The 12892-nt window shown below is 52.2% G+C and overlaps 1 protein-coding gene across 1 annotated transcript; it reads left to right on the top strand.

Annotated features, from left to right (window-relative positions):
• Positions 1-802: 802 nt before the first annotated feature.
• LOC107153244 (butyrophilin-like protein 10) lies at positions 803-10552 on the top strand. The gene is made up of 7 exons (XM_048801396.1): positions 803-1072; positions 1642-1911; positions 2596-2682; positions 2908-3261; positions 3839-4120; positions 4598-4816; positions 7134-10552. The coding sequence occupies exons 2-7, from the start codon at positions 1875-1877 to the stop codon at positions 7727-7729; spliced, it is 1575 nt and encodes a 524-aa protein (XP_048657353.1). The 5' UTR covers positions 803-1072; positions 1642-1874; the 3' UTR covers positions 7730-10552.
• The last annotated feature ends 2340 nt before the right edge of the window (positions 10553-12892 follow it).

The raw sequence follows: 12892 nt of genomic DNA, 5'->3' as shown, positions 1-12892 counted from the left end.
ACCCCCCACCCCCACAACTCTTTCTCCCTGGACTCACCCCTTCTGATCGCTTCATGGAGATGGAGTCCCACAGATGATGGTGATGAGTTTGTGGTCTTCCTGCCTTAGGACTTCAAGCCTGGTACCTAAGACACCTGTGTCTGGGCAGCTTTTGCTGGAGGCTCTGCACCACAGTGAGCCCCTGCTCAGCAAGGAGCACCCTCCCTGGGCCTTCAGACAGATTTCCACTCCATAGAAAGAATGGTTCCCAGTCTCTCTAGATGTTGCTGGCACTTAGCCCTTCACATCTGCTTCTATCACAATTTGCTCTGCTAATCTTGGGAGCACGCTGTGTTTCCTTAAATGTAAAATTTGTAAATGGTATATAAAGTGACACTTATCCCTGGGGTGTCAAGTGATGTTTGGGTGCATGTGTGTGCTGTGCCGTGTTTGAACCAGGGAAGCAGGTCTTCTCAGTTATTCACCACCCTTTCTGCTAGCTTCTAAGCACCAACTGTGCCTCCCCACCCCTCTGCCCTGCTCTCCCCACAATGGATGCCCTAGGCCCTGAGCTCCCACGTCTGCTTGAGACCCTGCAGGGCTGGTTTTGTGTGCCAGTTCTGGTCACTTGGTATGAGGATCTCTGGTTCCATCCATGTCAACACAGAGGACAGGACCTCTTTCTTAGATGGATGAGTGTCTCCTGTCCTGTGAAGTCTCCACATTTCCTTTAGCCACCCATCTGCTGGATGCCTGGCTGCTTCTAGGTCTGGCTGCCATGAATAGGGCTGCAGGGAGCATGGCAACCTGGTGCCTCTCAGGCATACCATCCCATGTCCTCTACACCTATGTGGAGTGGGTTGATGGATCTCTGGTGCTTCCACTATAGGAACCTCCCTACTGTGCTCCCTAATGACGGCACTGGAGCACTCTAGGTGGTCAGGACCCAAGCCCTCCTTCCCAACTCTGAAGGACAAGTGAGAGAAGTTGCCTGGTGAGAGCCACTCACAGAACCACATAAACAAGGTGTGATCCTTGTGTTTCTACCTGAGAGGGGACAGCTGACTTACAAGAGAAGGTTCCTCCTGAGGAGGTAGGGAGGCATCAGGGGCTTAGACTTTCTCAGCAGTAAGTGAGCACCTCAGAGCCCCTAACACCTCTGTTGGGTGAAACCAGATACGCCCCCCCTCGATGCCCAGGCAGCCTTCCCAGTGGCTCTTCTCCCACCAAACCTTTCAGGGGTGTGTGAGGCTTGAGGGGAGAACAGGCAGAACAAGGGGGTGGGGGCAGGCCTTACAGCGGTGAAGGGAACCCAGTGAAAGATCTGCAAGCAGCCCAGGGAGGACAGACTCCAGGACACACAGTCTCAGCGACTGGGAAGCAATGAGGAAGGGTGTCTCCAGGGACAATGCCAGAATCAGACCGAGGTCACCATGATCTGGAGAACTTTCCCGAAGGAACTGCAGCCCTCGGCAGCTCTGAAGGTCTCCAGATAACCATGGAGCTTTATCTGAACTCTCTGGCTCTGGAGGTTGGCTGGGCTCCCAGCCTTGGCGATCTGAGCCCCTCCTTAGGGCTCCTGGTGGCCCCAAGCTGGTCCTGCTGGCCATCTTCCAGGGGCCGTACTTGATCTCAGACTCTTCCCTTATCTCCTGCTACCAGCATCTTCATCCACCTTCAGGACTCTTGGCCACACCCCTGCCTGTTGCAATCTGTTGTAGCTGCCAAAAAGGCACAGTTGATTATTTTTGCAAAAAGTAATAAGGGCTCTGCAGAAGCTCTGGAGCTTGGCGCTTCCTCGGGATCTCCAGGCTCTCTCTCTGATCACTACTTGGAGACATTCTCCCTGCCTGGGATTTGCCAAGAACCAGGCTGATCCCCTCAAAGTCACCAAGATGTCCCCAGGAAGCAGGACAGCTGCATCAGAGCAAGGTGAGTGTCCTCTGTGTAAGGCCCTCCTGGAGTCTTTGCCTCCTCACTCTCTCCCCATGCTTGGGGGGCACAGAGCCCCATGGGCTTTCCTCCAAGGCAAGAGCCAAACTTCGCAGGCCTCCCTGTTCATCCAGACATAAGAGCAGACCCCGTGAGGCTGTGTCAGAATCCGCCCAGGATGACAGAAGGCTTCCACACCCCTGCTCTCCCAGTCAGTTCAGGATAGCCAGCAACAGTGGCTGAACTCCTGTCAGGAGGGACCATGTCCTGCACCCAGCTGTAGAAGTCCTGTAGGACAACAGGCGAAGGGGCTTTTGCGGGGGGGGGGGCTGTTGTCATCCATCTGACCTCAGATTTGCCTGGTGGGAATTTGGGTTTTTCCACATACCTTCTGGTGATTGGTGGGTGTAAAGAGCTACTTACTGGGTGAAAACCCTCACACGAGCAGGAGAATAAGGCCTGGGATATCTCCATGGCATTCTGCAGGGGGCGCACACAAGAGGAAGGTGATCTCGAGAAGGCGACATGAGAGAAAGGGTCATTGGCCTGCTTGCTGGCTACATGTGGACCTGATGGACCACCTCTCTCTGCCAGGGCAATTTCCCCTTCTTTCCTATGAGAAGGGGGCTTCTCTCCCTCCACGTTCAATGCACGTCCCACCTCATGTGTCTCTGTCCCCAACAGGGATGGCAAAGACACGCTGTGGACGTGCATCTCTACTGTGCTGCACTGTTGCCTTCCTCTTCCTGCAGCTCCCACCTCCTGGAAATGGTAGGAAGTCTCCCTTGCCAGCTCTGGAGGGCACCAGGAGGGACATTCCCAGGTGGGGACGAGCTGAGGTCTCACTGAGACCCAGGGTGGAGGGACAGGCCAGCTGAGGCCTTGCTGCAGCGCAGGGTTTAGAGGACACTTGCACCCTCAAAGGCCTTGTGGGGTAGGGAGCACCATCTCCCTACACGAGGCCTGACCCCATCCTCGTGGATCTGTCTCCCTAAGGAAGAGCTGATTTCCAAGTCCAAGGGCCTCATGCCCCCGTGCTGGCCCTGGTGGGGGAAGATGCAGAGTTGTCATGTCGACTGGTCCCCAGCATCAGCACTGAAGGCATGGAGCTGAGGTGGTACAGGAACCAGTCCAGCCCAGCTGTACTCGTGCACAGGAATGGGGAGGACGTGCATCAAGAGCAGATGGTGGAGTATCAGGGAAGGACGAGCTTTGTGAGTGACCATGTAGCCAGGGGCGAGGCCACACTGAGGATACATAACGTCACTCTGTTTGACAACGGCACCTATCACTGCCTCTTCAAGGAGGGCACTTCCTCCAACCAGGCCACACTCTGGCTGACGGTGGCAGGTAAGGGCAGCATGTGGCCATCTGCCCTGCTGGGGAGCTTCCTCACACCTGGCCCCAATCCTGGCGGTGTGACCAGAGTCCTACAGCTTGAGAACCTGCTGGACACACAGTCCCAAGCAAGGCCACCCAAGGGTCTGCACATCACTGCGCTTCTCAGGGAACATAGTTCTGGAAGCACAGCTGTTTTCTGATCTTTCTCTTTACTATATTATTGCACTGATAAGAGGGAAAGACGGGGGAGCTGAGGCAGGCTGAGAAGGAGGGCATGGAGGGACAAAGGCATTTGGGGTACAGTTTTCCTGGGTGGCTCAGGGCTGTTCTTTGGAGGCAGGCCAGCAAGCTCCTTCTTGTTCCCTGCACTCACTCACCTGTGTGACACGGGAACCCCTTCTGTCTTGCTGAACTGTCCCTGCCCCACTCTGCTATTTTATCTAGGACAAAGGCGTACCTGTTAGGGATGCGCTTACTTCAGGGAGTGATGGCTTGTGAACAGTTGGTAATACACACTAAAGTCTTCAAGATGTGTTTTAATGGAGCAGCTGTGGTGGCAACGTCCCAACTGATGTTTCTCCTCCAGGGCTGGGCTCAAAGCCCAGAGTGCAAGTGGTGGATGACCAGGGCACAGGTATCCAAGTGAAATGCACCTCAGCGGGCTGGTACCCAGAGCCCTTGGTGGAGTGGAGAGACCTCAGAGGACAGCCAGTGCCTGCTGTGACCAACTTCTCACTGTCGGCCACCACGGGCCTCGTGGCTGTGGTATCCAGGGTGACCGTCCAGAATGGGGCTGTGCAGGGTCTGTCCTGCTCCATTTCCAACCCCCTCCTCCCCAAGAGGAAGGGGGCTGAGAGCTGGCTACCTGGTGAGTGTCTGTTCAGCCCTGACAGCACAGTACTGAGACCTGTGCCAGGACTCCAGGGTTCCAAGTAAGATCTGGTGGGAACTGGTCCCTGTGCACAGCCTGGCAGAACTCTGGGGATGCAGATTTAAGTAATTGCTGAGGATGGGGCAGAGATGGGGTACAGGGAGAGTACCAGGGGAGCTTTGCATTTATGTGGAAACAATAAGTTTCACCCCCATGTTGTTTTTGTAATTCTTAACTCTTTACAAAATGGGCTATTTTTAGAGCAGTTTTAGCTCACAGCAAAGGTGAGCAGAAAGTGCATAGCTCTTCCATATACCCCCAACATGTGTAGCTTTCTCAATACAAAAGTCCTGCCCCAGAGCAGATTTCATTACCACCCGGCACCCACAATTTACATCTGGGATCACTCATGGAGAGCCCCCCCCCATTCTGACCTCAGCACCATGTACGCTAATACAGAACTTCTGTTCTCAGTTCCTATGTCCTCAGCTCCCCTCTCCAGGTCTCCTCTCACAGAGTGGCAACTAGCTCTGTCTCTGGCCCTCGCTGCTCTGGGATTCCTGGTCTCTGGAGTACTCTGCTGTTTAGGGAAGCAGCAAAAGAAAAGTTCCCAGACACTGCTAGAAGAAACAGAGCAAGAAGAAACAGCACAGAGGTCACAAGCCAGCAGTACCAAGGCTGAGCTATCCCACGGTGAGTAGGAGGCTTAGCAGGACACGTGATGCCCCTCAAGCACGGGGCCTCAACACGCAGCCCAGAGCAGAGGCTGTCTGTCCTCAAACCCAGCAGGAACAGAATGATCAGTAGGGATCCCAACTCCAGAGCTACCCATATGATCCACACAGTGGAAACCCTTATCTCTGAAGGAGTCTTCACTACATAATCCGGGCAGCCTGGTTGGTCTTCCCAAATACCCAAGGCTGGGTGATATATGAAGAAAAGAGGTTTCCTTAGCTCCCAGTTCTGGAAGCTGAAAGCTCACTCGGGGCCTGGGGAACCTGTCCCTAGCCTCAGGCTCCTGTGTTGGAAGTAGAGATTGTCCCCTTGCTGGCTGTCAAGGCTGTGTCATGACAGACTGGGGAAGGCTGAAGGGAGGCTGTGGACAGTGGTCCTTGGCAGTGAATGCCTCCCTGTCGTGTCACTAGGCACCAGGCACAGTCTCCAGCTCTCATCTCCAGTGACACTCTGAGAGGAGCCCTGTGAGGCAGACTAGAGGCTGCAGTACACAAGTTCAGCCCCATTTCATAAGCAGGGCCCCACAGTATAGGGTCTTTTTGTTTCCCTGTGGGTTAGAGAGTGTGACTTCAGGTACAGCCTCCAAACCTCATGCATTTGTAGACCAAAGATCCACCCCTGACCAGCTCCCCACAGGGAGAAGACCCAGAAGCACAGACCTGAGCCCATCTGGCACGGATGAAAAATGACTAGTGACACCAGGAGACCCTGAAATCAAAGCTAGTCTCAAAGAAAAAGAAAAGGGTAGGATTCTTAGTAGCTTATGGGTCTTGTTTTCTGACCCTCACCCACTCTCACACGACAGAAATAAGAAATTCCAAGGGGGTGGTGAGAGAGGGACACACATGAGGACATCTCTGGCTTCTGTCTGCTTTCTGATGTTCATCCCCACATGTATACACAGACCACCATGTCTGTGCATGAGTGTATACATATATGTGTGTCCACACATGTGTGTATATGCATGTGTACAAGCATTAGTGCCTGTGTGTGCAGTTTTCATGTGTGCTTGTGTGTTTGTGCACACATATGTGCATGCAGGCGAGTGTGTTCATGTGTGATGCATGTCTTTGGTTTGTGTGTTTGCACATATGTGTTCACATTGGTACCTGCATGAGTGGGTCATGCATGTGAGTGCATGCCTTTGCAATCATGTGTGCATGCATGTGTTATGAAGGTGCACATATGTACGTGTGAATGCACGACGTGTCCATGCATGTGCATCCAATTTCATCTGTGTGCTTGTGTGCACTGTCTTGATGTGTCAGTGTATATGCATGTGTGTGTACATTTGTGTGGTATGTGTATGTGTGTTGTGTATGCATGTGCATGTGTGTATGTATCTGTGAGGTGCATGCTTATGTCTGTGAATGTATTTCTGGATGTTTGTGTGTGTGTGTATGTGTGTGCATTCATGTGTCTATAAGAGATGCTTACGTCTGCTCCAGAGAGCAGAAGCACTGTGTCAACTGCTGATGCCACATCCTTATAAGTCAGACTTTAGCTGCCCCAGGAGACCTTAGTTCCTTTCTGAGCTCCTGGGAGAGGGAGGTGTGCTGACAAAGGCATCCTGCATGTGGCAGGTGCTGGGAGGAGGCTGTTTTTTTAAGACTGGGCACCCAGGGGAGGCCATTACCATGACAGTGGAGAAACAGTGACCTTCCATCTCCGGGCACAATCTCCTTAGTGAGGACTGAAGAGCAGAGAGGTGGGAAGGGAGAGCCAAGGCTGCTGGGCATCAGAGAGTGATTGGAGGACTGGAGACATCTGGGAACTGAGGATGTCCCGCAGATTTCATGATGGCGTTTAATAATATTGTATCCATGTTAGTATTCAGGTTTTGGTGTATTGCATTCTCTCTCACTTCTCTGCATTGCTGTCTCTGTCTCTGCATTACCATCTCTGTCTCTCTCACTATCTCTGCATTGCCGTCTCTGTCCCTCTCACTATCTCTGCATTCCTGTCTCTCTCTCCATCTCTGTCATTCACACACAGACACTAGCCACAAAGGAAGCCCAGGGCACATGTTGGGAACTAGCAGGGCCACACTGGGTGTAGTCGTGCCCACAGCTCCCAGGAACCCTTCGGCTCTGCCTCCCAGTCTGGTGTGCTCCTCTGCCAGGGAACAGGCTGTTTGGACAGGCTTTTGGCACAGGACTGGGACAGTAGTGGGATTCTAGAGCAGGGGACACCCTGATGTAGGAAACAACCCTGGGAGCCCTGGTCTGCAAGGAACATAGGGTGCAGACCCACTGACCCTCTCCTCTTTCCACAGTGAGCCCCTCACTGGACCCTGACACAGCAAGTCCCAAACTCATGGTGTCAGAGGATCAGAAAAGTGTGAAGAGGCTGATCTTTGACCAGTACCTGCTCCCCAACTCCAAGAGATTTGACCAGGACCCCTGTGTCCTGGCCCAAGAGCGGTTCTCGGCTGGGAGATACTACTGGGAAGTTGAGGTGGGAGACAGACAGGCCTGGATTCTGGGGGTTTGCCTGGAGAACTTAGGTCGAGAAGGCTGGATTCCCAAATCCCCCCAGCATGGCCTCTGGGCAGTGGAGTTATATAAGAAGAGATTCTGGGCTCTCTCCTATCCAAGGACTCGCCTCTCTCCTTCCCAGCCCCTCCGACAGCTGGGCATCCTCCTAGACTGGGACGCAGGGGAGATTTCCTTCTACAATGCCACCAAGGGGTCCCTGGTCTACAGGTTCTCTGGACTATCTTTTTCTGTCCCCCTGCAGCCATTCTTCTGCCTCTGGACCCATGATCCTAGACCCCTGACCATCTACTCAGTGGCCAGAGAGACCCAGGAAGACACAAGCCCCCCCTGGAAGCCTGTCCTTTCCCCCAGAGGTCCCGGAGACTTCTGCTGAGGGAGAACAGCACCCATGAGCCCTGGCTTCTGCCTCCTGGTGACATCAATCAGATTCTGTGTGCATGAGGGCAGTGTCAGGGCTGGCTTGCTGCCCTTCCCAAATCCCTATGCTTAACTCCTAAGCCCAGGACCTCAGAATGTGACTGCCCTTGCAGATGGGCCTTCAAGAGGAAATCAGTGCCTTCATGTGAGTGGCCCTGATGTCACAGATCTGATGTTCCTGTGAGAAGAGATCGGGACCCAGGCACACGCAGGGGAAAGCCTGTGAGGACTCAGACAGGCGCTCTCACAAGCCACCGATCTGGCCTCAGAAGGAACCAAGCTGCCCACACCCGGTCTCAGACCTCAGCCTCTGGAAGTGAGAGGAAAGGGCTTTCTGCTGTGTAAATCACTCCATCTGCAAACTTTGTGATGGCAGCTCTGCTGTGATAAAACCACACCATTATCAGCTCAGCATTGTCTACTTCTGCCACGTACCCGGGGGCATATGTAAAATATCCAGCTCGTGTTGGACAGGTAGTAGTCACACAGTAACTGCCAGCCTTCCCCTCCTGTCCTCCCCCTCCTCCTTCTTCATCATCTTGGCCATTCTTCTCTCCTTCTCCTCCTCTCCTCTCTTCCACCTCTCCCTCCTCACCTCTGCTCCCTACAGCAATCACTCAGACATCTGGTCTACCTCAAGTCCCGTCCTCCCTCTCTGTGAGAAGTCAGAACAAGCCAAAGATTCCTGGGCATTGGTCAGCATTCAGCCAGGACTGGAACCACATAAGCCATTTGGCAGAGAGAGTAGACTAGAAGCAAGTGTCAATGAGGCACTGAAGAACCCAGGAGATCAGAAACAAGGAAACATGGGAGGAACGAGCTGCCAACTACCATGGCTGAGGGCAGAGGGGAGAGAGAACAAAGGAAGGCACAGAGGTGCTGCTCAGGACACCCAGACCGGTGGAAATGCAGTCTGGCCAGGTGCCATGCTGCTGGGTGGCCCTGAGAGGGACAGGCTCGACTGTGTCTAGCCATGACCCTCCTCCTGCTGCCAGTGGCAAAGCCCACCAGGCAGCAGTGGGGGGTGAGTTTTTGGAGCCCAGCCCACTGTAGGAGGCCTGCCGTGTGCCCTGGGGCTGCTGCAGAGCCAGACACGGGGCTCAAAACAGGGTCTGTTCTTCCCAGTTCTGAAGCCCAGCTTTGAAATCAAGGGTCAACAGAGCTGGTTTCCCCTGGAGGCTATGAAGAGAATCCAGGCTGGGCTCATTTGCAGCTTCTGGGGCTGCCAGTCTTCCTTGCCTCATAGAACTGCTGCTCCGAGCGCTGCCTCTTTCGTCACACCACTGACTTCTCCCTGTGTTTCAAATCCCCTGGCCTTTCTCTCAAAAGGACATGTGTTGTTGGCATTAGGACTCACCTCATGCAGGGTCATCTCTTGTTGAGGTTCCTGCCTTCATTACTTCTGCAAAGACGTTTGCAGATGAAGTCCTGTTCTCAGAAGCCAGGGGTCAGGACCTGGACATGTTTGGGGGTCCTGAGTCCACCCAGAGTTCTGGCCAGATGATTGGCACACCGTTCCACGTGTTGGCACCTCCTCAGAATGGCAGGGACGTGTAGTGAGCAAGGGCCCTGAAGGGATCTGTAGATGTTTTGAGACACAAGTTCTTCACACACAAAAAAGGAACTCCTAGTGCTCTAGGTTTGTAATCCAGAGCACAGACGTGGATTACCAGTGGAGAGGCCAGACAGTCCAGGGAAGCAGGGGTCCAGACTCAGCCTTTGGGAGAGGCCAGGATTTGTATGGACAGGAATAGGAAGGGTGACATAAAAGTCCATCTCCCTGCCCTCCTCATAGCCCTCTCACTCGACCTCAGGGTAAAGCCTTTCTTAACAATGTTCTTCTCTTATGAGTGTGATGCTTGTATGCAGTGAGTGTGCTGGTTCTAAGGGCACATGCTAGTGGATTTGGTCACAGCATACACTGATGCTATGGCACCATCAAGAGATTAGACATTTCCTCAAGTCTGGTAGAAATAGAGCCCCTCTTCCACTCCCACCCCTGCCAGTCCTGATCTGCCCTCCACAGCTCTAGTTGTCTTTTAATTATCTTTGGTCTCACTTTGGAATATCCATTACATTTAGTGACATCATTCATCCACCAGTTTTCCTGATTTTTCTGGCACAGCTACGTGGTGTTCCCTTCACCCCATGCTGGAATTTCATGGAAGCAGACCCTGCGTTTGTCCATTGGACTCCCATGGAAGTCCACTGTCCCCTGTCATACAAGACACCTGTGGCTGCGAGACTTGTAAATAAGAGGCTCCTGAAGCTCTCAGTGCAGAGACGGAGGTCCACACAGCATGGTGCTGGCTCTGGGGGACTCTCTGGCCTCATTCTATCTTGGTGGGTGGCATTGAGACAGAAAGAAAGACCACCCACAGGCAGCCAGGAAAAAGGTCTTGGAGAAGAAAAGGGGGAAGAGAGAATTGGGAAGTTGAGCTTCTGACTCCAGCTACTTGTAGCCTCAAGGATAGCTCCTTAGCCCCTAGACAGGACCAGCCATCAATGGTACTTTCTCCTGCAACAGAGCCTCACTCCAATTCATGTGCTGATTAAGGCTTAGAGAACACTTTTCTCCAGATTTGCTGAAGAAGGCAAAATAGAGTTGATTGCCCCCTTTCTGAATCCTCTATTCCACCAATCATCTATAAGGACAGACCAGCCCAGAAAACCAGCCCAGATAGCCGACATCTGTGGACACCCCTCTCTTGGGACCCCTCCCCTTTTGGAGCCCTGCTTGCTTCCTATTTCCCTAATAAATCCTGTTAATTTTCTCTCACCCTTGTGTCTGTGGATTTCATTCTTTGAATTCATGAGACAAAGAACACACCTGACATCCATGTTCCATGTTACAGCATCATACCAGGAGCCATGTGAGAGGAGAGAGGCTCCTGAGACAGGAACCCTGTGGGAAGGGCAGGCTGGCCGCTCTCCAATGGCAACTTGCTCTTGTGGGGCTAGGTCAGTGCAAGCACCCATTTTCCCTTCTGAGGGCTTAGCCCAAGGACCTCAGCATCTTCCACCAGGCCCCACCTCTCCAAGGACCTCTCACCTCCTGGCTCCCACCCTGGAGCCAAGCTTCTAGCACGTGACCCCTGGCGTCACACTCAAACCCTGTCCACAACATAACAACTTCCCTCCCTCAACATAGCCCTTGAGATTCACCCATGCTGTTGCCTGTTGCAGAATAAAATCCATCACATTCATCACTGAGTAGTTTTTTGAGTTGCCATCAGCCATTGGGTATGGTAAGTAACGGCGTCACAGGTCCACATACAGGTTTCTATGCAGATTCATGCTTCACTTCTCTCAAATACTCAGGAGATGACAGTTGACATTTAATTTGACAGGAGGTGGCCACGCTGTTTTCCAGCATGGGTGCAGGGCCTTACCTTTTCACTAGCAGGCACCAGAGTCCTGCGTGCTCTGATTCCTGCCTGCACTGCAGTCATGGTGGCCCGGATCTCGACCCTAACTTTACCTGAGATGCTGCATGTGTGATTTGGTCCTCAGTGGGAATGTGGTTTGTTTCCTCTATTGACATCAGGTCTGAGGGCTTGTTCCTGTGCTTATGAAGATCCATATATCCTCTCAGCAGGATGTCTGCTTCCGTTATCTGCCCATGGCTTAGCACTGGGTTCTGTTTCTGCATGACCAGATTATAAGAACTCCTCATGTGTTCTGCATACGAGCCCTTCACTGAATCTGTGTTCTGTAAAATGTTCTGGCACACTGTGGCTTGTCTTTTTGTTTCCTTAATTATTCATCTAGAAAGGTGGGCTGGGGAGGGAAAGGGAAGGTGTTGGTGCAAGAGTATAAACTTTCAGTTATAAAATGCAGAAGCTCTTATCATGGTCTGGACTGGGACTGTCCCCCAAAGTCCCTGTGTGGAAGGCTGCTCCCCTGTGGCAGTGTGCAAGGTGGGCCATGAGGCCTGGGGCCTCGCCTGGGTGGGCCTGTGCATGGCCTCCTGACAGTGGACTACTGGGAGGTGTGGCACCACAGGAGATGGCCTCGCGGATGGAGCAGATCACGGGGTGTGCCTGGAAGGCTGCCTCTTGTCCCCATGCTGCCACTCTCTCTCCGTCCTGATCCAAGCTCAGCAGTCTTGCTCCACCATGTCCTCTGGCCATGATGTGCTGCCTCACCACAAGCCACATGATGGAGCCGGTGACCATGACAAAGACCTCTGACACCATTTCAGTTGTCTATCTCAGGTATTTTGTTAAAGCAATGAAAACTGACCACTGCTCTGGTGGCCTAACATAATGCTGCACAATGACCCTGGTTAATAACAATGTATTGTGTCCTCAAAATTTGCCAAGAAAGTATATCTTAGAACTGTGTGATGTGATAGGTATGTTAATTAGTTTGTGATAATCATTTCATAATTATACATATAAATATATACATATACATCAAATCATTAGTGTGTGTATTTTAAATATATACAATTTTTTATTTTTTAATTTGTTCTAATTAATTATAGATGACAGCAGAATGCATTTCAACTCATTGTACACAAATGGAGCACAACTTTTCATTTCTCTCGTTGTAGAGTCATTCCATTCGTGCAGTGATACCCATACATAGGGTAATAATGTCTGTCTCATTCCACGTCTTTCCCACCCCCATACTCTGTCCCCTCCCCTCACACCCCTTTGCCCAATCCAAAGTTCCTCCATTCTTCCCTTGATTCCCCCCATATATAATCTTTCCTTGCCAATTGTACCTAAATACATCTGGAAAAATAAAATAAAATTGCACCATATACTGAAAAAAAATGGCAAAAGCCCTTTCGTTACCAAACTCACCTTGGAGGTTCATCTCACATTAAAATCAATGTCTCAGACACTAGCATTGGAGAACAGGAAGGGCGTTAGCGGCCAGAGAGTGGAGAAGAAAGTGCTCTGCTAACCAATTAGCTGCTCAGCTGCAGGTGTGGAAGGCCACAGGTGCAGGAAGGGAGGGACTGGCTAATGGCTCCAGGTGCCCAGGGCCACAGGTGCAGGAATGGCAGGAAAAGGTAGGCTGATGGCTCCAGGTGTCAAGGGGCACAGGTCCAGGACAGGAATGGCAGGCAGCAGCAGGCTGGAAAAGGGAGAATTGTGTCTCTTTT

This window comes from Marmota marmota, unplaced genomic scaffold (assembly GCF_001458135.2).
Source record: "Marmota marmota marmota unplaced genomic scaffold, marMar, whole genome shotgun sequence".
In the NCBI taxonomy this organism is placed as follows: Eukaryota; Metazoa; Chordata; class Mammalia; order Rodentia; family Sciuridae; genus Marmota; species Marmota marmota.
This window is presented reverse-complemented; position numbering and strand designations above follow the sequence as displayed.

What these genes read in the sequence shown, in the direction of transcription:
- LOC107153244 (XM_048801396.1), top strand. Translation starts at nt 1,875, where the DNA reads ATGTCCCCAGGAAGCAGGACAGCTGCATCAGAGCAAG. An exon ending in GACAGCTGCATCAGAGCAAG is followed by an intron (nt 1,912 to 2,595) that starts GTGAGTGTCCTC and finishes TGTCCCCAACAG; the next exon opens with GGATGGCAAAGACACGCTGT. An exon ending in CAAGGCTGAGCTATCCCACG is followed by an intron (nt 4,817 to 7,133) that starts GTGAGTAGGAGG and finishes CTCTTTCCACAG; the next exon opens with TGAGCCCCTCACTGGACCCT.